Source organism: Crocodylus siamensis, chromosome 1 (genome assembly GCF_052110815.1).
Source record: "Crocodylus siamensis isolate JL-2025a chromosome 1, ASM5211081v1, whole genome shotgun sequence".
Taxonomy (NCBI): domain Eukaryota; kingdom Metazoa; phylum Chordata; order Crocodylia; family Crocodylidae; genus Crocodylus; species Crocodylus siamensis.
In genome coordinates, this window is record NC_143395.1 from 142,144,557 (window position 1) to 142,168,657 (window position 24,101).

Here is a 24,101-nt window from a genome sequence, read left to right on the forward strand (position 1 = left end):
GGTGTGCATCAGGATCTGGGGGAACATCTGTTCACCAGAGCGCCCCAAGGGATGACAAGGTCCAATGGTCACAAACTCCTCCAAAATCGTTTTGGGCTAGACATAACGAAGAACTTCTTTACTGTCCGAGCCCCCAAGGCCTGGAACAGGCTGCTGCCAGAGGTGCAAGCACTTATTATGGACTCCTTTAAGAGACATTTGGACATTTATCTTGCTGGGATCCTTTGACCCTGGCTGACTTCCTTCCCCTGGGGCAGGGGGCTGGACTCGATAATCTCCTGAGGTCCCTTCCAGCTCTGATGTCTATGAAATCTATGAAACTTGTAGTGTTGTCAGTAGGAAGTGCAGGTGTGCTGAGCAGATTTCAGGATAAGATCCATCTTATATACAGCGTATATAAATTAATTATGTTTTCCATCATGACTGTACATTCCTTTATGAAAAATATATTTATGATATTATAATTTTATCTTATTGATGACACTGGAAAAATCCCTTGGTTGAATAAGATCTCTTGGAAGATTCATCCAGACTTAATTCTTCCATTGTCATTATGAACATGTACTTCTGTTTAGGTAATGGGAGATTATGCACAGCCACTGAAAGACAAACAACTCTGTTTTGTCCCAGGGCATCAAATAGGTTCATCTCAGAGCTTTTTTGCATAGTAATATACTGTATAAAGGCCAAAAACGTGATAGGGGGTGTTGGTTGTAGCTGTGTTGGTCTAAGGACATAGGCAGACAAGGTTCTTTGGGTAAATGTGATATCTTTTATTTTACAAAGTAAGTTGTTAAAAAAGTTGTTCTTTGCAAGCTTTTAGGCTTGTGTTTGTGCCTGAAAGCTTGCAAAGAACAATTTTTCCAACAATTCAGTTGGTCTAATAAAACATATCATATTCACTCAAAGAACCTTGTCTGCCAATAGCATGATCAGTAATACAAAGACTGAAGAAGAGTCAATACACAGCTTAATAATTGCCCTGCTGTGAGGAGACATTATTACCTGGATATACCAGAGGAGCATACAACTAAACCTTGAGCAAACTGCAAACTGTAAAATGTCATGATTGTATTAACTTATTTTTCCATTTTATTTTTCTATTGTTGCAAAGCTGGAAAGATGGCCTTGGATTATGTGCACTTATCCACAGACACCGACCTGATCTTATTGACTACTCCAAGCTAAATAAGGTCATCAGTCTGGGTGGCAGAGCATGCTGTCCTGCAGTGATTTGGTTCACTTCCTGTTTGCTTAGCATGTTCCCTGAAGGATGAGCTGAGGTGTACTTACTAACTCTGGCTGGCCTTGCAACCTCCTGCCAAAACTGATCTTGAGGAAAAAAGGAAACCATTCTCCCCATGAATACATGCACCCATTCGTCAGGATTATGATTATTAAAAAGTTATACTGTAGCCTCCAAGGATGTACAATGATAAAAAGGCAGTCAATTGATTATTTTTATTATAACATATGCTTGGCTTGATCCTCTGCAAGTAGGCAACTTGTGCACTCCTTTACACCAGTGCAAAGTAGGTATCAAATTTCTAATGAACTGGCATTTTCCAGTCACATTGATGATAACGTTCTATACCCTCTTTTCAGCGGTGAAAACGACTGTGCAAATTGCAGAACAGTCAAGAATCAGGCCCATGGTTATGTTGGAAGTTTCTTTAGAGTAAATATTGCTTTTGGGAAATAACTAGACCTAGAAATCAAAAGCTATGAAGCAATATTTCTTGCTTGTTATTTTACTTCTACCAAAGTTTCACCCATATCCCTACAAGTCCAGACAAAACAAGTACCCTAACATCACTGGGTCTCAAAACATGGAGAGCTTAATAGTATCAGAAAACAGAATGTAGAGGGCCCAGATGGCTTGATCAGACTGTGGTGGAAACTGGTGATTTTACTGGTTTTGAAATTGTACAAAAGGAAGGAAAGAGAAAAAAATAGTAATGATCTCAGCTATCAGGTCTGGGACACTGGTGGCTCTTGCGAATGTAGGTAAGCACAAGTCTCAGATTTGCTGAGGGTAGTGGCAAAAGAACAATGCTAGAAGAAAAAGTGAAATACTGAAAGTTTCTCCTTTGGGCAATTTCCTGTGCTCCGAAATAAGACTGTCTTGACATACCCTCCAATTCCAGTCAGGTAAAAAGTTCACCATGGTCTTAATTTGTTCAATACTACATTCATTTGTGAGAGAGACTGCTAAATCACAGGGCAGATTTTCCATTTCTTCTCCTACTTATGATAAATTGGTTTTAGCTGTTATGGGAAAGCCTTTTAAAACAAGAATTAAAATTATTTTAAAAGCTTGTTCTGTTTTATGATTATTAAAAAGTTAGACTGTAGCCTCTAAAGTTATACAATGATAAAAATGCAGTCAATTGATTATTTTTACTTAAACCTAAAAAGTATTCATTTAAAAATTTTCAACACATGAAAGGGATTGATTTTGAGCTCAGTCCTGCTATTCTTACTTAGGTGAGTAGAAACAGTGTTTGGCCTTTTATCTTCTTTAGGCTTAGTGACTTCTATAGCTTTAATGTGAACCTTAACCTGTCTCTCTCAGGGTATACACAGATGTAACAAATATATGGATAGCAAAGGATACTGATATAAGCTGTTATAATAAAATTATTACAGCTGTATGATTCTGTACCAATACAATTACTACACTACAAAAGTAATCCAGCTTTAACCTTGCTTAATTTGGGGTAAAAGTTAGGGTGATTTAGCTAACTTATTTCTCTACAGGATCAAATAACTGGAATAATTGCAATTTAACGAATGCTGCACTCTCCTAAGTGGCAGCTGTCTCCCCTCTTGATGTGGTTAAAAAGTACACTAATCCATACCTTCACTGTACTTCGCATTATTTGCCACACAGTTCCAATACAATTAGTAATACAAATCTAAATCAGCAGGGCAAAATATCAGCCACACTTCTGTGAACATACTTACTCAGTGAAGTACTCAGGCCAGCTGTCCATGTTTGAAAATGTACTTAGGCATGACATAAACAAAGGCTAACAGTTTTGAAGGCCTACTGAGAACTTGGACCATAATATAGAGAACCTTCCTAGTAAAATCACCCTACTTATATGTGGTGAAAGAACACAAACAAATGAGACTCAGCGAAAGTGTTTCCCTCTCAGAAATTCCCAAATGAAAATGGGTCAGATTTCAAACAGCGACTCGAGCTGTGCCCTGTAGAACATGTTCAGGAAGATCCTAATATCCTTATCTTGCTGTGTTTGACTGACTACTTGTTTTGCGTGTATTAACAACAGGCTTGATGTCTTTCTTTTGGCATGATATCTGTTTCTGCTGCATGTGTTCTTTTCTTGCCAATCTACTTTTTGTGTGGACTTGTAGCTGGAAGGATGGCCTTGGTCTCAATGCCTTTATCCATAGACACAGGCCTGATCTTCTTGATTATGGCAAGTTATACAAGGTATTGCTACTGTAGTAATAGAGATGCTTTTTATTTTTTGAAGGAATGGGTGGTTGAGGTCTTCCAGCTTCATTTTATGCATCATTTTAAGCAAATCTTCCTCCAGCTAACCATTGTTTAATCATTGACTCTCCACATGGGAGTTGTCCATCTTTCATCAACAAACAGTGTCTTAAATTAGTCAATTAGTCTTGCTTAGATTTTGTCTAGGAATAGCTATATATTCACTTTCCACAACAAGTTGTTGCCTATGTTATCTGTACATGCTTTATATGCACAGTGGCATATACATAAATGTATAGTTAATAATCAGGTCATGGGTTTTAAGTATTGTGCACAATTTCAAGGCTTTTTTAAAATGGAAATGATGTATATAATATAAATTGCTAATGAAATGCATTTGATGGTAACATTGATGGTAAAGATGTGACTATAAAAATAAGTTCAACTGAACCCAGATCTTAAGGTCTTATGAATTCAAACTGTTTTTCATAACTAACTTTCCTGATAATATAACTTAAAAAAAAAAGAATGAACAAGCTCCATTCACTAGAAATAGGTGCTATTCGTGATATTACTTTTGTGTGAATAATTCACAGAAAATTGACACTTCATATCCATTATGTGTATGAAGTACAAGCTTCCATGAAACTTGGAATAATCACTGTCAGTTAAATCTCAGTATTTTCACTAGTGCCATAAAAAAAACGCCCATAAGACAAGCTCCCACTGTAGGCTGGTACTTGTATCCCAACGTGAAATGAAGAAGTTCTTACAAAAAATTGTTTTACCTACTGGGAGATCCCAAGTCTGTCCTGAAGAGAAGCTCTTCTCTCATTTGAAAATACCCATAAGAAATTTTTCAGGCGCCAAGACCTCTCATGAGTTTGGGAGACTTCAGGCTATGCCTTTAATGATTCTCTCCTGAACCCAGATTCAAAGAAATCAGACCCACCTACCCACTTACCCTTGTTGGTGACAACTCCAGATGCCTACAATTAGGCAGGCACTTATTTTTGCATCAGTGGATCTAGATCAGGAGAGAAGCAGTTTGGATGTGGCCTCACACACCAATTCAACACATTTTAGGAATTAGGGATATTAGGAATTTCTTACACGATCACCACCTGTAATATGATACAGCGGGCATATCTACATGTGCCCCCCATGGCACCGTTGTTACTGCACCATCATTTAGTACTTCCAAAAGCAAGTACTAAAGAAAGGACAGCGCAATAACAGCCGTTACTGCCCCGTCCTGACAGTGCATGGTTATTTTTAGACATTACATTACCGTAGCGACACACTATAATGAAGTAGCTCATCACTACATAGCATTGGTGTCATGGTTTGTGCCTGCTGATGCTATGTTGCCACAGCGACAAACTATGTTGCTGTAGTGCGTTGCTATGGGGACATAGCTTCATGTGAAGCCATGCCCAGTGAGGACTAACTTCAGCTTCACAGCTGAGATGGTTAAATCATGATACAAAATTCTGCTTCACCTTATCTCTTGGTATGACTCCACTGAGACATTTGCATTTCCTCTGCAACTTTTCTTATGCCTTACACCACTAATTCTGCTGTAGTGTGCATGCTCAAAAATTATTCAAAAATGGTCAAAATCATTTTACAATCTGTTACAATTCAGTTTCACCTGCTTATGGAGAAATGCCGTGCAAGACTCCGAAAAGTGTGTTTGGCTGAGGGAGACATGGTGGAACTCAGCTTTTGTCCTATGTATGCTATATACATATATGTATATCTATACATACATACTGAGATCTATTTGTCTGTATTAAATAATCTACCCCAGAACAAATTTGCAGCATGCGCCTAATGGCACCTAGTAGTTTATGAATATTTTTGCTTAAAAATGTAGCGTGAGATTGATTTAACAGATAGATTTAGATCAGGGTTGTCCAACTGAGATGAGATGGGAAGGGGGCTGCACACCACATAGGCTGTATGCTGCAGGGGCAGGCTCCCAGGATCCCTTCTCCCCACCCCCACTATTCAAGCTGCATGGGCAGCATGCAGCCCCCCACTTTCCCTTGGGTCCTGCCCCACTGCATGGCAGTAGGAGAGGTGGCCACGGGGGCCCACAGGCCATGAGTTGGACAGCTCTGATTTACACAGATGCTGCATATAGAGAGATTTTGAAGAATAATAGTTATGACGCAAGTGTCTAGCTGGGGAAAATCCCTTTTCTTGGATCAAACAGAATAACTTTCAGTATACTTATTGTATTATTATTGCTTCAAGAAAAGCTTCTGTTGCTTAACTGGTTATACTTTCTTCTTTTGTGCAGGATGACCCTCTAGGAAATATAAATCTTGCAATGGAAATTGCAGAAAAACATTTGGATATCCCTAAGATGTTGGATGCAGAAGGTGAGAGCTATCATCTTTAATGTATTTTAATTAGAGGTAGGCAGCAAAACATGTTTTACCTTGGCATGACAAATTTGCATAATTGTTTATACATGAATCATCACACGTATGTATGTTTATTCATTTGACTTCCAGGCTACCCTTCCTAAAAAGGTTCAGGGTGCTTTACAATAAAAACAAGTCTTGAAAACAGATAAATAAAACAATTCTTCAGACAGTACTTTAAAACTTAACCTCTTTCTGATGCATCTTTTTTTAAAATGATCTCTTGCATCTTGATTCCTGAGTGCTAGAGAACCTCTAACTTTGTAATTTGTTAATGATAAAATTATCATCTATTATTTACATTGCAGCAACCTCCTTGATCCCTAATCAAAAAGTATTATCCTCAGGTGGTATGTCCTATGCACATACAGAATGAAAAGATAATCCCCTTTTTTAAGTGTTTAAAATGTAGTGCAAGTAATTCACAAATATGTACAGTTTTAAAACATGGCAGCATTGCTTGATGCTGGGGTTGAGCTTTTAGAAAGATAATTCATATACTCCTTTCCAAATGTATAGTTAGCATTTGGCATCCCACACTGGAGACTTAGAAAATTAGTGTTTTCTTTTTATATTATTTTAATTTTTGTATAATGGTGAGCTTTAATGAATAGTTCCATATTTAATCCTCCCTTTAAAATGCTCTATAGAATCTTTCTACAGATAATATTAATACGATGTTAAGAGACTCACACAGAGGTTCATGGAAGTACGCAACCTGCTGTATTTCAGATGTGAGTAACACCAAAAGATAAGAATTTTTTAGGCTGGTTCAAGTGTACTTCTTTAAGCACACTGGGTGCCTTGTCATGTGATCAGCATTAATGGATAGAATTATCTGAATTGCTCAGCCTTGGCCTGTCTGCTGCTATTGAAATCAATAGGAATTGAATTAAGCAAGTGTTAGGAAATCCAACCTGCAATCACTTCAGTGAAGAGTGCTTTTAGCATTGCTGTCATGCTTCAAAATCCATTGTCTCTTTGCCTGGAAATATGATTTCTGTTTTAAAAAACAGTAGATTCTTTTTACTATAAAATTGTGTGCATCTACCATCTCTTTTCCATAGATGTAACTCTCTCTGTGGTTTCTCTTCATATGCAATTTGAGAACCTTTGTTTAACTTCTTTAAATATTATCTCATATCCTCTTGTTCTATACCTTTAAAGACAGAGAGAGAAAAAAAACGTGAACTGATTATGAATATGTGAATCTGCTGACATATGTGCCATCCATTTTTAATTTAATTTTATAATTTAATATGCTCAATTTTTAGATTCATTGATTATTATGGTAGAAAAACTTCAAATGAATATTAAAATTGTAACTTTTTCTTTTGACCTTTTCAAATCATTATTATCCCACTCCTCCAATGGCCTTGCGTGTGCATGGCGATTGTTTGCAGTTAATGCTAATGACACTCAAAACCCCTACACTAATAATCAATGATCTTCTGCCATATCGGTTAGGAGGGCTAAAAGGACCATTATTATTAATGGGTCCAAACTTCAACCATATCCTAATCATAATTTTAATTACTTATTCTCATAGTGGTGACAAACCCATCAGGCTTGCAATAATTTAAGACAATATTTACTGAGAATACAGTACGACACAAGAGCTGCAAAGCTGTTAAAATCCAGTCTTTTCTGCATGGTAGATTTGTTCTGGGTTGCAGTAGCTCACGTATTCATGTTATGCAGGTGTCTGATGCATATCAGTATCCTGTCTATTCATAGGAATGCAAGAGCAGGGCACATAGTACAGAAGGATGCTATGTTAACATGCTTCACATGCACTTCTATATCATATCAGTGCGTTAGGGTTAACTCTGGAGCAAGTCTAGTACCTCATGTGAAGTTACTGTGGCTTCACACTGATGCAAAACAAAAGCAAAAATGATTCCAATAGGTTTGACTTTAGATCTAGCAACCTTGCCTGCAACTTTTGCAGGCTTGGCTTGGATCTCCAACAAAGCTGCACAACATGGCAGTGCTGTTCTGTACACTCTGCTGAGTCAGGTATTTTAGCATTTCACATAGAGCAATTGATACTGTGTTTTACGTGTCGGTTCTTAAAACCTGAGCACCAAAGGACGTCAGGAAAAGGAAACAAGCTGAATAATGATGAATTTATTTTTAATTCAGCATGTGAAGTGACATCATCATCTTCTGGAATGATATTGTCATTGGACTGAGTGGTTAACCACTCTTCTTCTTTCTACACAGATGTAGTAAACACTGCCAGACCAGATGAAAGAGCCATTATGACTTATGTTTCCTGTTACTACCATGCATTTGCTGGGGCTCAGAAGGTGAGGTTGTAGAAGATGGATCAGACCTCACCCTTCACCTTCTGTGGGGTTATTAGCAGCTTTATCCTTCTGATCTTTTCCCCACTAGCTCCTTGAGGAGCCTTTTATTGCTGAGCGAGACCCTCATTTTCTGTTGCCTCATTTTCTTTGTGAGCTCCTGTCTTTCTATAGTTGGTAGCCATATAATCAGTTGTTTGTTCGCTAGAATCATACCTTTCTGTCTCATTATTCTGTATATTTACCAATAATATCCAACAGAGGCGTCCTTAGTTGGTTGATGAACTGGATAGTAGACATACTTGTCTCCAGTGAAACTGTGCATTGACTTGAACCAAATTTAAGAAAGCAAAATAAAAATAACAAACTCACAGGGAAATAGATATCTCCAAAACAGTTCAGTTGCTTTTATTTCCCCTGCTGGATATTATTCATGCTACTGTTGTCAAATCGTAACAGAAGCGCAGAACATGAATCCTTTTCTTATGCTCTGTGGAATTTTTAAGAGTTAACATTTTATGGTAAGTACAAATGTGTAGAAACATAAAATGCTTGTAGACACAAAAATCACATATAGACTTTTTGGAATATGGATCGGTATCGTAGTGAAAAGAGTAAAAATAATTGCAGAATTCTACACAATGCAAATGCCATTACCAGTAGTGGGCTGATACATAGTATTAAAAAATAACTTAACAGTTGTCCTCTAGGGCAGTTCTTCTGGGGTCAAAACAGCTAAAATTTAGTCAGCTATGTAAACCCACTTTTTACATACCTTAGTTGACAGGTCACATTATAAGTAGATAAATATGAACCTGATCCCGCAACTCTAACTCATGGGAGGAATTCTTATGCAGACAGATTGTGCAGTTGAAGTTAAAGTCATTACTCCTCTGAGTAGTAATGATAGCAATATGTGTGCAGGATCCAGTCCTACATGTGAAAACATTTCCACCCTCTGTTTATGTAATTTCAATTTGAGTTTTAATGTATTTTTTTTTTTCTGCCAGCACCAGTAGATCTAGCAGATGATTTACCATCTTTGAAAAGTTTCTGAACTACAGAGCACTGGGCAAACACTGCCTTAATACAAAAAAACAACTGCAAGGCAGGATAACAAGCATATTGTGTGTTCTTTTGTTCATCTTGTTTTCTACTCCTCGATTTTTTGTTTTGCTTTTATTTCTTCCTCCTCACTATAGATATTGTGAACACTCCCAAACCTGATGAGAGAGCTATCATGACTTATGTCTCCTGCTTCTACCATGCTTTTGCTGGAGCAGAGCAGGTATTAATCAGCTGTCCCTTTGTGTTGCTGGGCTTTTTTGGTTTGTTATTTCAGAAGTTCATGAGTGTTTCACATAATTTAGGTCTTTGTGGTTTGTATTAATGTTTGCAAGTTTGTCTGAGCATAAATGCTTGTTTGTAACCCACACTTGAATCTGACTCAGCTAAATGTTCTGTAGCTAGTTTGATCTTTTTTTCTTCCCATTTTTTAGTTCAAATAAGCATTACCATCTTTCTAGCACAATCTGAATTTTGAAAGTCTTTATTTAGGTATTTCAAAAAGGTTGTTTTCATTTAATTAAGGTAGAGAGAAAGGTACTTGGAAATCTATTTCAACATTTCAAAAGGCTGATACACTTAGTGGAATTTTCAGCAGTACTGAGATGCCTGAGTCCCTTTGACACCAATAGGATCATTTATGGAAGAAAGTGCTATTCCACTTGAGTAAGAATAGAAGAATGTCATTAGCCTGTTGGCCATATGGATCCCTTTCAGTTATAACCAGGTCATTTCCCCTCTGCATTGCTTCATATACTTTTAAATCAGAAACAGACGTAAGCCTTTTTGCTGAAAAATGTTTTATGACAGCTGATAGCTGGGGTTTCTTTCCTTCTCAATTTAGGGGATAACTTTTCCTTTCAGCCTGATAATTATATCCTGGTTTATTACAGCATCACCAGGTGGTGCTAGCATCACCTTACTAAGGCATGCGTAGATTCTTCTTTGCATAGCTGAGGTATATCCCCTGAGTTAATTTATCCAGGGAGAAAAATCAAAGTAGCCACATGAAAAGGAAGCACTAACTCAAAACCATTCCAGGGTTTTTCTTTGTTACCCAGTTTTCACTTTTTATTTGTTCTTCAAACCCATTTTTTTCAATTAAAAGGCCAAAATAAAGGAGTAAAATTTATTTTAGTAGTGTCTACAGGGCATGATAGTTAATTAGTACCCTTTGTACTATGTGTTTTATACGCACATAATAAAAATATATTGATAGGTTTAATAACCTATACTGATGTTGACGCAGGCAATAGATAAAGTAAATACAATTGTGGGAAGTGAGGTAAACAGAGGAAATAATCACTATTGGAATGATAAATAGTAGCATCAGCACACCAACCCAGACTCTGGGGAGTCTAGAGTTACGCTGCCATAATGGTATCTAAACTCCTGTTCCATGCAGGATTAGGATCTCTGGTGTAGCAATCAGCTGCCACGTACACACAAATAAATACAGTGTTCCTTTGACTCCAGTGGAGTTACTCCAGATTTAACTTGCATAAAAATGTAGACATTGAGCATCTATACATATTCAGGTTCTTCCACAGTCTAAGTGAATTGGGGCTTGTAAAGTATTTGGGGCTGTTTTCCAGTATCTCTAACAGACCTAATAATATTCTAGTGTGATTTTTTTAACCTAATAATTTAACATGCACAATGATCTAAACCTCTGTGTAAGTAAAAGTTATTAATTACTTGTTAATTACAGTTTGAAACTATGTGTTGCATTATAAACTTCCCTGTCTAGAACAAATTCTATAGGTACTTGCTCCCTGCTCACCTTGTTGCAGGCAATGGAGTTGCACAGGGTGTTGTAGTGACAAAGCTGTCCCATTAATTTTGAGAAGAATAAAGTGGTACAACAATAAGCATTGCATTATTTATTTGCAGCAGTCACATTCTTCTTACTTCAATTTTGTATCTGTTTGTGATCGAGACTAGAACCTTATGGTAAATGTGGCGGCAGACGTGTTCTGTTTATTTGTTGTGTTTTACAGGCCGAGACTGCAGCTAATCGGATATGCAAGGTACTTGCTGTGAATCAAGAAAATGAAAGATTGATGGAAGAGTATGAACGGCTAGCAAGCGAGGTAAGGAAAATTGTCTTCATAATACATGGTTATTATATTCATGAAACACAGGTGACGGTATGTTCATTGAACGACTTGTAACAGATCACTGTTAAAGTATTGCAAAGGTGACCTTCAGAGAGGGAAGTGTACTTAACAGGGCACTAACTTAGGATTTGGGAAATGTAGGTTCAAATCCCTGCTGTGTTATAGACTTCCTATATGCTCTTCACAAGGATATCTGTGTCTCAGATAGTTCTGCTACTGTAAAATAAGGAAGTTAGCAAGAACAGGAGTGTTGTGAGAGGAAGTATGTTAAACAGGTTATAAGGCGATCAGATGTTATAGTAACGTACCATGCAAGCATGTGGGATAGACAGATCTTTGAGGATTTCTACGTTGGGACAACAAAAGAACTGCTGACACACATCTTGAATTCATTTAAAAATTCATTGTTTGTTTTAGTTTGAAAAGTTTCTTCCCCTTAAACCAAAAATATTAAGATAATTTTTTTCCTAAAGAAAAGTAGCCCAAATGACTAGTACTTCTAAAAGTCTTTTGCTTAGCTGCCATGAAATAATTGTTTTTGGCAAGAATAATGTGGTAGGGGAAAAGGGCACTGGTGTTTGTACGTTCAGGCTTATTGGTTTTGTTTGTCTTTTGGGTTCTAATTGTTTGCATGGGTTTGACAGCTCTTAGAATGGATTCGTCGCACAATCCCTTGGCTGGAAAACAGGACCCCTGAGAAAACCATGCAGGCCATGCAGAAGAAACTAGAGGACTTCCGAGACTATCGTCGCAAGCACAAGCCTCCCAAAGTCCAGGAAAAATGTCAGCTGGAGATCAACTTCAACACCTTACAGACAAAACTGAGGATCAGTAATAGGCCAGCCTTCATGCCATCAGAGGGGAAAATGGTTTCAGTAAGTTAAACCAGAGGCCCATATTCTTTTGTCATTGCTATTGGGATGGTCAGGAATATCTGAATATTCACATTAACAAGGCTAAATTCAGTGATCTGTTTGAAGGAAGACTTCTGTTGATTTGTTGTAGTTCCCATAAATTAGTTTTGTTCTGCATTTTTCAGCATTCTTCATCAAATTGGTCCTTGTTCCTAAACTTTGGAGACAAGAACAGTTTCTAGAAAGAATTCTCATCTCCTGATAAGTCATGAGTTTCCAGTATATTAGTTGCTGAATATTGCAGATTTTTGTACTGGACTTAATCTGATGTTTCAAGTTTTATGAACATTGCTTAAAAGTATGCCTAGCTTTCCCATCCCCCCCAACCTCAAGATTGCCAGCATAGCTTAGTTTTGGTGTCTGTAGTTCTCTAAAGGCTCACAAAATATTCTTTTCATGCATGTGCACACACATGCATACAGTATTTTCTTAGCTGTCAGTACAATACATACTGTACAGTTTAGGTAACAGCAGCATGAAAACATGCAAATTGACTGTTTTGTCACTGTCAGCTTCTACAAGCAAAGCACTTTTGTTTTGATAATGAACGCCTACTTTGAGGACGCTCTGCATTATCTGCAGTAGAAGGGCAAGGTGTAAAATATAATGTAAAATATAGGCAAGAACTAAATAGGTGACAGCATGCAGTCCTTTCTTCCTGAGCAACAGCTTTTTGCACCCACTTGTACAGATTTTGCTGGCCTGGTTTTGGGGGCCTATCATTTACATTTTGGACATACATTTCCATTCTGAGAGCAACATATTAAAGTCTTGTGTGGTCTGTGACTTTGGGTAAAGACATGTGAGATAAAAGGTAAAAATGAAAAATTTTTCTTCTTCCCTCCCTCCAACATTTTACAGGATATTGCTGGTGCTTGGCAAAGACTTGAACAGGCTGAGAAGGGCTATGAAGAATGGTTGCTGAATGAAATACGAAGGCTGGAACGACTTGAGCACTTGGCTGAGAAATTTAGACAGAAAGCTTCTACTCATGAAACTTGGGCATATGGTAAGTAGACCTGGTTTAAAGTGTATCAGACATTTCTAAAATTGCTGGGTATTTGCCAAGCAAAAATTGACTGGGAAGTTATTTGGGTAGTTTTCTAAACCTCAATTTAGCAATGGTGACCCCAAAAGCTTTGAGCTTTCTGCCCTACAGTCATCATCTTAACTCATAGGATATGAAGTTAATTACATTTACCATTCAGTTACCTTGGCTGAGTGTCTTATGGAAAACTAAAGGAAGTCTTTACACGTACTCCGGTGGTGGGAGAGGGGCCGCTTTTATAAAGGGGCTCTTGGGACCCGCTTTAATTAAAGCACCCGCAATGTCTCATGTATTCAGCGTCACTTGTTTGATAAGCTTTAGTTAAAGCACCCCTGCCACCATTTTGAAGTGTGGGGATGCTGAATACACATGACACTGAGGCTGCTGGAGTGTGCTAATTACTTCCACTTTAATATTCTTACCCGGGATTTTTATAGAGATCACCTCACGATTTGTTGCTGGCAACCAGTCTCTCTCATTGTTTGCAGCCTGGGCTTGTGACAAGTTAGTCAGGGCTGCAGTGAGTCCAAGAAGGTTCTGGGTACAATTTTAGTTAACAGCAACATGAGGTCCATTGAACATCAAGAAGGACAAAGTCAGTCCTCTACTTTAAGGGCCAAACAGAACTACATCCAGGCTGTGCTTGAGCCAAAGTCCCAAAAGCAAAGCTAAACTGAACAAAAGAAGAAAGGGAAAACAGCCTGGCTCTTTCTTTGGGCTTTTTAAGATCATGCCTGCTCACAGGCAGCCACAATGTTGCCCCATTAATAGAGATTTTACACATTCAATTCTCTTCTTATGTAATCCTTGTCCCAGAGATTTTCAATTCCCAAGTTCAAGCCTCTATGTAAAATTCAGGCTGAAGACTTTGACTCAGTTCAGTGTCATGCTTCTAGCTAAGCAAGTCAGAGTTTGAGTATTGCTGGATCATCACAACAGCTGGATGTAAATGTTATGTCAATTACATGATCAGATGCTCAATCCTGTCCTGAGTTCAAGTCCCCAGCTCATAGTTCTCTGTCCCACTACTGGTCCAGTCTCACCTTAGTCAGAACTGTTAGGGGCCTGTGCTAGTTTTCAGACCTGGCATGAGGTTCATTTGGGACCTTACAACACTAGAATATCTATATAATACCCATCATACACAACTGCCTCCATTACTTGTGCCTAGCATGCCCTTTATCTCCTGCACACAGCCTTTGCTGACTCTTTCCAACCAGAATTTAGTCATACTGCCTGAGTGGACCATGTGTAGTTGTTAGAAACATAAAAGTCAATAAATGACTACCAAGGAAGTACCAGAAGTGAAATGCTATGTAGAAGTGCTAAAAGCCTACTTAATGAAAATATACCACAGATTGTGACTCTGGTACAAGGGAGATTTACACACAAACAGATACAGGGACATATCTACAAGCAAAATAATGATTCTCCTTTGGTCTTAAAAATCTCTGAATCTATGGATTAGCATATTGTAAAAGGAGGCTAATTCAGAGAGGTCAGTAAGTTTTCTGCATTTTCACTTTAAAAATCAACAGCATTTAAAAAGGCAGCCATTTTTGGAGATTTTGGGGCCTGAGGGTTTGGGGCCTGAGTTTGACAGAGATTAATGAATTTATTACTAAGATTTGTTTTGAATATAGAGATCTGGTATCTGGTTTCATAAGCCAGGTCTACACTGAGAAAAGGTTTGCTTGCTACTATAGATGCAGCTTACACCAACAAAGAGCTTCTCCTAGTACAACTTATTTATACCACTTTAATGAGTGAATTAAGCTATCCCAGCAAGAACACTCTTGTACTAGTATAATGGGTCTGTGCAAGGCTTTTGCAGGAATAGAGGGTAACCCCCAAAATCACACTCCTAAACACCATCACTCTCAGCAGCAAAATCAGTTTTGTCACTGATCTTGGTAGGGCCAGGATTTCACCAGTGTTGGATTTTGGATCAGAGCAGCTGTACCTCAACTTATGGCCATTGTAGTAATGAATTAGGAGCAAGTGAGCAAGTGACTGCTTCTTCTATGTTATTTGTAGGCAAAGAGCAGATCCTACTGCAGAAGGATTATGAATCAGCTTCGCTGACTGAGCTCCGGGCTTTGCTGAGGAAACATGAAGCTTTTGAGAGCGACCTGGCTGCCCACCAGGATCGAGTGGAACAGATCGCTGCCATTGCCCAGGAGCTGAAGTATGTTCCATTTAGAGGCACACAGCTGCTGACATTTAACTGATAAACGCTTTCCAATAAATTCCATAGTGTCATAGGTACAATGTAAGAATGCCACAGATAGCTTCATAAGTACATTATCTGAACAGGTCACTGAAACCTTTCTCTCTTTTCCTTCCCTTCATCTAAATATAGACATACAGATGAATGTGGTTGTTTGAGAGCAAACATTTTCAGCCTGATTTACAGTATGCTTTTCTTTCTCTAGATCTATCAGTGGGTATTTTGTTGGGGGGGTGGGCTGTTCATGTGAGCAGCTGGGGGAGACAAGCTGTGAAGCCATTGTCATAAATTACAACTGTCATTTTATTTCCATATACACAATATAGATTGAATATCCCAAGATTATATTTGAACAAATTCTTACATTGATGTAGCTTGCTGATCCTTAGCGAGAGTGCTATATAGCACACTGGGATGCCTTGAGATTCTTTGAAGGGTGATACACAGTGTTAGCACTGGTAGGTGTGCATACATGATTCACAAGATAATTGCAGAGATTTCAAATAGGAATCCATAGTTTTAAAAGCATTCTGACCTGTTGTGATCTTTCTGAGTTCTTTGAAACAGACGATTTGCTCTAGTATTTTTCTGTAGTCAAAAAACAAGAGAAAATTAAGAGCTGGCATTTTCCAAGGGGTGCCTTGAGTCTATCAAGGGGTGCTTCATGTCTGAAAAGGTTGGGAACCACTGATGTATCTCATTCCATTTCAAAAGGTTTTACATAAGTATACAAATTTGTGTTCCATCTAGGTGTAGGCAGTCTACTATTGTTTTTGCAATTCCCATTACAATAATGTCTGAAGACTTCACAGTTGTTGACCTACTTATTTTCAGAATACACCTGTGAAGTGGTGAAGTGCTAGTATCCTCATATTACAAATGGGACAGTGAGGCACAGTTAGTGACTGTGGGAGTAAGGACTTTAACCCAGGGGCTCCCATATCCCAGCATGCCACCCCAACCCAGACCAGAACACACAATTATGACCTATTCAGATGGAGAATGCAATTAGGTGAAGAGTCTAATTCCACTACACACAGCCTGGTTCTACATTACAGGCATTTGCTGGCATGTCTGCATGTGGATCAGAAGTGTGAAGAGGTGTGTGATCCCTGTGCTGTGCAGAAGTGTGCAGAGGTGTATGATAGCTGTGCTGGCAGAAACCTAAACAGCAAAATGGAAGTTTTACTGGCATACCTTGTTTTGCTCCTGGGGTGTAGTTTTGTTCTATTTGTACAAGGTGCAGCTTTGCTGGTACAGTTGTGCTCCCTCTAGGAGCACTTTGCCAATATTTCTTTATTGGTAAAGTAACCCTGGTGTGAACATAGCTTTAAACACATGCTTAATTTTAGTTATGCTGGTAATCTCACTGAACATAATGTTTTTATGCTGGAACTCAGTAGTACTATTTCCATGCTTAAAATGAACGTGCTTAAATATTTTGCTGAACTGCAGAGCAAAACTATAAATCCAACAGTAATCACTGTGGACCTGTAATTAGAACGAGATTCTGTGAGTCGGGACATTCAAATGCTGGTCCCATCCCTGCCATTGATTCTCTGCATCATCCTTGATAAGTTTCTCTATGATCTCTGTGAGTTTGTTTCTCCATTTCTTAGCTAGGTAGAATACCTATTACACTGAATATTGTACAAAAAAGCATTTATTTCCATTTTGAAAAAGGCCATTATTTTAAAACTTCATTTTTCATGGGGTCCAGTTCTGCTTCTGTGATCGTGCTCTGCCTGCCTTCTGAACACTGGGGAGTCTTACCCTTATTTATGCTCCTGAGGAAAAGTTTCTAAAGAGCTTGTCCATGATACTTGCCTATTGCACCCAGGAATTCTTTGGGGAAGTTCACCTCGTCAACTGACTCCCCCTCTGCCAGGGCTGAAGCAACTTACAGCCCTGAGAAGCTCAGTCAAGACAGAGAGTTTAAGAATGGCTCTGGGGACATGCTCAGAACCACTCAGCTAGCCATGCTGATCATTTTCTGGAGAGTGGGGGCATGAAGTAAGAGTGAGCTAGTATGGCATGCTTCACAGCAAGCTTCAGTAGCTCCTCTACACTAGAGAAGAAAATGTCTAGCAGTTTCTAACTCTAATTTTGCTCCACAAGCATAAGAAATATTGGAAAATTGGTATAGACTGTCTGACAGCCATTGCTGTTGTTCTTAGCACTGTACCATCTTCCTCTGTACGTTGTATGAAAGGCCAGTTGACCATCTTTGTTACAGCTCCAAACATCACTACTAATGCCAATGGAGTTAGATTGGAATGAGAAACAAGGTTTTATCTTTGAAAAGCATCCTTATGATGGACAGGGTCAGTGGTGCATTGACCTACTTCCAGCTGAACTAGTTCCTTGTTGCTTGGTTTCTAGAGATGCCCATAGGATACCATAGCTCCTGTTGACTTCAGTGATGTTGTACATGGTCTCCTTTGAGCATTTGTGAACTCAGCTGTAAAATGGAACACCATTGCCCTGCCTCTTAGGTGGGATATAAAACTAAATACGCTTAAAGCCCTTGGAGAACGTTGAATGAAATGATTGTTGTATAAATGGCAAGTACTCAAGCAAATGGAAGTATTTTTAGGTGCTGATTTTGATAAGCTAATTGGAAGTTTCTCACAGAATCCTATTTCAGTCTCAGTAGGGGTATTTCTTAGAAAGACTGTGCCCTTAAAATATGCATGTTAACAAATATGAACTTGCCCATTGAAGTCAATAGGGCATCTTTCTGTTGAATTCTTTGGTCATTGGTTCAGACCCCTACAGAAACCAGTATTGTCTATGTCCACAGTCCATGGCAGCACGCCTGCATGCCTTTTGGTAGTCATCTCTTGGCTGCCTGATGATTCTATTTTGATAGAGAACAATTGCTGAGTGCCCTTGAACTGTACTTGTTACAGTTCAGTGTCAACTCTGATATTTTCTGCTACAGCAGCTGAGTCCACTAAGAGCATGAAGGTTAAAGTTGTTAAAAGCTTGTTGATTGATGGTGTTTGGATGATGGATGTGAGTGTGTGTGTATGTGAGAGAAAGAACAAATTCATTCTGGTTTAGATGTTGTTATGCTGTTATTCTGTGCCAATCTGGATAGTCCTGGTAATCATTGCCATGAGACATCACAGACCTTGGATAGGATGCTATTTAAAACCCAGAGAAAAAAATGGATTTCCCATTTATAAATCTGTAGATGTTATGTATATTTTGGCTAAGCTGTATGCCAAGGTGCTAGTAATTTATAGTGCAATGCAGTGATTCTAAGGTGTTCAGTTATCATGATCAAAATTTTGTAGTATATTTTCATGAGCCTCCCTTTGGCTCTGGGCGTATGAACAATTTACTCATGATATCAGGACAGGGCTTTATTGTATGTCAGCTACACTTCAGTAACGGCATGCTCTGATCATTTAGGCTAAGTACAGATGTTCAAGAAACCCAAGACGGAAGCACTCTAAGTACTTTACTCAAAGTGGCTTAGATTAGTGTGGGAGCAGACAGAAGTGACATTAGCCCATGGTGTATGTGGGAGAGGGAGGGGGGAGGAAGCAGGCTGTGCTGGCTGAGGCCACCAGACTGAGAGCACTCACACATGCCTTGCAGAAGGCAGCAAGAGCAGCCCCTTTCCCCACCAGTTGGTGGCTGTCAGCAGTGACTGGGGAGGAGGGGAGTGGATGCCCCCTCCCCCAGCTTGCTGGCTTAGGTCTTGGGGAGGGGCAGGCTGAGTCAATTCAATATGGGGGCTCCATTATCCCCCACCTACTCCCAGCTCCCAGTGTGATGAAAAGTGGCACAACCTGAAGCTGCAGCTCACAGCTCACAGCTCACAGCTGCAGCTGCAGCTGCAGCTGGGGGAATGGAGCCCATTTGCCATGCAGACCTGGCCCAGCCTCCTCCAAGATCCAAGCCAGGAAGCTGGGGGACCTGCATGGCAGGGGACTCTGTTCCTCCAACCCCACTGCCTGGCCATGCAGGGAGGATTCTGTCTCCTCTCTGTGACAGCTCAGGGGTGAGGTTGAGCTGGACCAGTGCTTACCCAGAGCAGATGTGCACTGGCCAAAGCTAGAAACCCATCCAGTGAGGGGCCCCAGGGATTCTGACACAATGGAACCTACCTTGATTCACAATGGGATGTGGTACAGACATTCAATAAAGCACTCTAACCTTGAGTGCTTTAGTCTGATACCATATCCATCCAGGGTTAATTTAGAGCAGGATCTGCCACATTTAAAGTGCTCTATGTACTGTGAACATCTGTACATTTATTGAATGGTAAGTGTAACACCTAGCCTTAGTAAATGGAAACTAAACTGTGGGCCTCGTTACATGTTGCATGTTAAGCTGCTCATACGTTAGTGCTAGGTTGAGTTTGAAACAGTCACACCTTAAGAATAAAAACCTTTTCTGACTGTACCCCACCTGCACAGCTGTGACTTACCCCTAGAAGGCTGGTGGGCAGGGGCCTGACTAGGAGCTACAGCGTGAGTTGACACTACAAGGCTGGTGAGTGAGGACAGGCTTCTATCCCTGCTCTGTGTGTGGGGGGGTGTAAGAGATGGTGTGTGGGGGGGAGGGCAGGAACATGAAGCTGGGAGGCAGAGAATTAATGGGATGGAGTGGGTAATGAAATAGGAGGTGGAAGGGAAATGGGGTGGGGGAAGGGCAGTGAAATGAAGGAAATCAGGCACTCTAAGGAGATCTGAAAAGAAGTTAAAAAAAAATTTTTGAAAAGACAGAAAGAGGAAGTAAATTCAAGAAACTCATTTTTTAGTACATTGGGATTTGGGATTGAGGCATAAGGGATGCTGGTCATGCTTCCTACAGTGGCTGGGAGGTGGGAGCAGTGAGGAAGGGTACTTTTGGCAGACTTACTGCCTGGGAAGGAAACTCAAGCTCATGGGGACTTGATCTGGCCTCCTACCTCCACTGCCCCCTAGACTCCACTCCTGGACCTGTCCATGCTGTGATTTGGCTAGCTGGCATGTGCTGTGCAGGCTGTTTGCACAGGGTACACCCCCAGGGATGGGAAAGTAATACCCCCAGGAGCAGGAGGGGAAGTAAAGTTCAGGGGATAGAAAGTTTCTCCACACAGAAGCGGGGGGAGGGGACACTGCATTGTGGGATGCTGGAGGACTGCAACTCGAGCAGCTTGTCTGTGGGGAGTGGCCACGAATGCATAGACCGCAAACTGGGTCACATGGATTAGAGATAAGCCTGCTCTGGAGTGGCATGACTTTAAGCTACCTAAAGTGTGCTTAAAACTAGTTTCAGGTGTTAATATGTGGCCAATCCAGGGGGTGAGGAGCTCCAGGAGCTGCCTAAAATTAATGTGTAACAAAGCCCCTGTAGTAGCTTAGCCTTTAGCAATTGTGGTGCATCTTCTCTTTACATTAGGATAAGGGAACACGGGCAGTTACTACACAGCAGGTGACATGCAGTAAAGCCCCTTCTCCTTTTACCCTGAATTAACTTGTTTGCATATATCCTCAGTTTAACAACTTATTTTTAGCCAAAAAATGTAGCTTCTGACCTACATAGATTAGGAGAACCTTTCATTTCTGAGAACCAGGGTTCAAATAGTGCTTATGCAAGTGAACCTGACCCTGTACATACCCAAGTATGTACTTAACTTGGTTTTTGTGACACTACTTATGTACATAAGCTTATGTACTTTGTTGCATCAGAACCATTAGCAATGAGCCAAATGTGAAGTTTTTTGGAAACAAGTTGTTTTTAGATGTTCATACTGTTAACTTTCTTTCTTAGTTTAAAAGAAGGGTGGCTATTGGTCAGTGAAGTCATTGATCTACACCAGCTAACGATCTGGTCCATTATTTTTGACCTTGTGATGTTCCTCTAAAACGAGTGTTGACAATCAGATTCTTTTCCCTATTTGTCCGTATAACAAATCTGTAATATAAACTGGCAGTCTGCTCGATAAAAGCCAAGGGAAGATAGCAGGAATGTAGCTGGTCATAACTGACGTAAACTGGCAGAGCTATTTAGGGCTTTTTTCTCCACCACCCTCCAGCACTCTTCATTACAAAACACCACATAACACACTAAAGAAAAAAATTGCAGCCAAAATTTGCCTTATCCCATTTCACTCCAAGCATGTATTTTTTAACCTCCCCAAAAGTCTTACTGTGTTCATTTTTGGGCCCCCCCAGTACAGAAAAGATGTGGACAAATTGGAGAGTCCAGTGGATGGCAACAAAAGTGGTGAGGGGGCTGGGGCCATGACCTGTGAAGAGAGGCTGAGAGAACTGGGTTTATTTAGTCTAGAGAAAAGACTGAAGGGGGGATTTGATAGCAGCCTTCAACTACCTGAAGCGGGGTTCAAAAGAGGATGGAACTAGACTGTTCTCAGTGATGGCAGATGAAAGAACAAGGAGCAGTAGTCTCAAGTTGAAGCAAGGGAAGTTTAGGTTAGACATTAGGAAGAATTTGCTCACTAGGAGGGTAGTAAAACACTGGAAGAGGGTTCCCAGAGAGGTGGTGGAATCTCTGGCCTTGGAGGTTTTCAAGACCTGACTAGACAGGTCTAGACTAGACTAGAGCTGACACCCCACCCCTGGCTGGGATGATCTAGCTGGGGCTGGCATAGGTGACCTTCTGAGGTCCCTTCCAACCCTCATTTTCTATGATTCTAGGCTCCAGAGTCAATTAGTGCTGTTCTATGAATGGGGTCTGGACACAATTCCTTCCATCACAAGTCTGGGCGGTCTTTATACCACTCCCAGTCTTGGAAGCAAGGGATTATGACTGGAATCCAAACTTATGTCAACTCTGTTCTTTCTGTATATTGTAAGCCATTACATTTCATCCAGTTCCTCCATGTTGAGCCCAATAACAAGGGCTAGAGTCAAATATTTCAGTCATCAGGAAATTAACATGCCATAGACAGTGAACATGAATGTCTGTGGTGATTTTGGTGCCTGAAACTCCTGCAATGGCAGAGAATTGATTAGGTGGGATATGCCCCTCTGAGTGTCCTAGCCCTACACACTGCTACCACTGCATTACTTAACTGGCTGCAATATGGCTTTTTTAACATGAGAAGAAAAAAGATAAGTGTTTAGTAAGCACTCTTGCAACATGCACACTTGGGCAGAATTTTTTGCTCCCAGGTGCTGCATTTGAACATGTGCCCAGGACTGCAGCACCTTGTGGCAGGTCAGTGCAGCCCTGGCTGGCAGGGGATCTGGGGGGCCAGCCTGCCAACCCAGGACTGCTCTGCCCCAGCTCAATGTGCAGCAGAGGGGCTGGCTGGGGCACGAGGGTACTCCAGTTCAGGGCTAGCCAGCAGCCAGCCACCACAATAAAGCACCCTAGCCAGCCCCGTCAGCATCTACATGTGTGTTGCTGTGCACTAAAGAACTCCACTGTAAAATCATAACTGTGTTTACAAGTATTAACCTGTGGCGGAGTTAATTAGTTTCTTGTGGCCTAATAGGGCTGCACGTGTAGAAGTTGAGACTATACCGTGGAGCTAATTAGGCAGCTCTGCAGCAAATGTCTTATAGCACCCCCCCCTGTCCATTCTTTCAGAAGCTGCAGCTCTTTTTTGTCTTCACTCTTTCCTAGTGAACTGGATTACCATGATTCTGTAAGCGTCAATGATCGATGCCAGAAGATATGTGACCAATGGGACAAACTGGGAACACTTACTCAGAAAAGGAGAGAGGCATTGGAGGTAAATTTTACATCAATAAGCTGCTGGGTTTTTTTTAATGAAGCTCTAGGGTTCAGAAAAGAACCACTATTGATTTTTAATGCTCCAAACCTGGACTGTAATAACCCTTTTCTTCATTTTTCCACTTCAATTTGCTGTGGTTTGATTTGCCAAATACATTTACCTACTTTTAACAGATTTAACAGTGCTCTGCTGACAGATATGATTGTAGAGCAGGAACAAAATGAATTTGTCTCTCAAGAGGTGGTTTATAGCACCACCCTTTGGGAATGATGCCTAAAAGCGATATCCATTAGGCAACCACTTTTCTGTATTTGCTTCAACAAAACTCAGACTGAGAGGCAAGATAATGGCAATGGTTTTGTAGACTTTTGGATGACAGGGATTCCTAGGCAGTGAGATCCATCTTTATTCAGGTTATGTTTACACTGATCTCAGGATTATAGGAAAGTAGGGTCAGAAGGCACCTCATGATGTCACCTAGTTCAGCTCCCTGCTCAAGGCAGGATCATCCCCTGAAGAAGTGTGGGATCAACACTACCCACCTATATCTTTCTGCAGTATGTTTAAAACTTCACTGCACATTGTTCAAGTCGAAGAAGTTCATCAGAAGCAACAATGCATTCCCCTGTTGCTGAGAGCTGGCCCTTTTATATCCCCCTTTTGTATCCCGCTCTCTGTCTCTGCTGCCCATAAGGAGAGAGAGGTCTGTAAGCCAGTTCCTAGAAGGGCTCCACTTTGCAATAAGAAACATGATATAGATGGTTATGCTGCTGGCTACAAGGTGTGATACAAACAAGGAAAGGCAGGTCACA

General features: G+C 40.2%; 1 protein-coding gene across 1 annotated transcript in view; it reads left to right on the forward strand.

Moving 5' to 3' along the window:
* The window catches only part of ACTN2 (actinin alpha 2), a 105,833-nt gene that overhangs the window by 61,697 nt on the left and 20,035 nt on the right, over nucleotides 1–24,101 (forward strand). Inside the window, exons 7-14 of the mRNA XM_090044726.1 lie at nucleotides 1,115–1,193; nucleotides 5,772–5,853; nucleotides 9,410–9,495; nucleotides 11,273–11,365; nucleotides 12,037–12,267; nucleotides 13,168–13,315; nucleotides 15,392–15,542; nucleotides 23,178–23,286. Coding sequence (XP_089900852.1) covers nucleotides 1,115–1,193; nucleotides 5,772–5,853; nucleotides 9,410–9,495; nucleotides 11,273–11,365; nucleotides 12,037–12,267; nucleotides 13,168–13,315; nucleotides 15,392–15,542; nucleotides 23,178–23,286 — 979 coding nt within the window. The remainder of the gene's footprint in view (nucleotides 1–1,114; nucleotides 1,194–5,771; nucleotides 5,854–9,409; nucleotides 9,496–11,272; nucleotides 11,366–12,036; nucleotides 12,268–13,167; nucleotides 13,316–15,391; nucleotides 15,543–23,177; nucleotides 23,287–24,101) is intronic.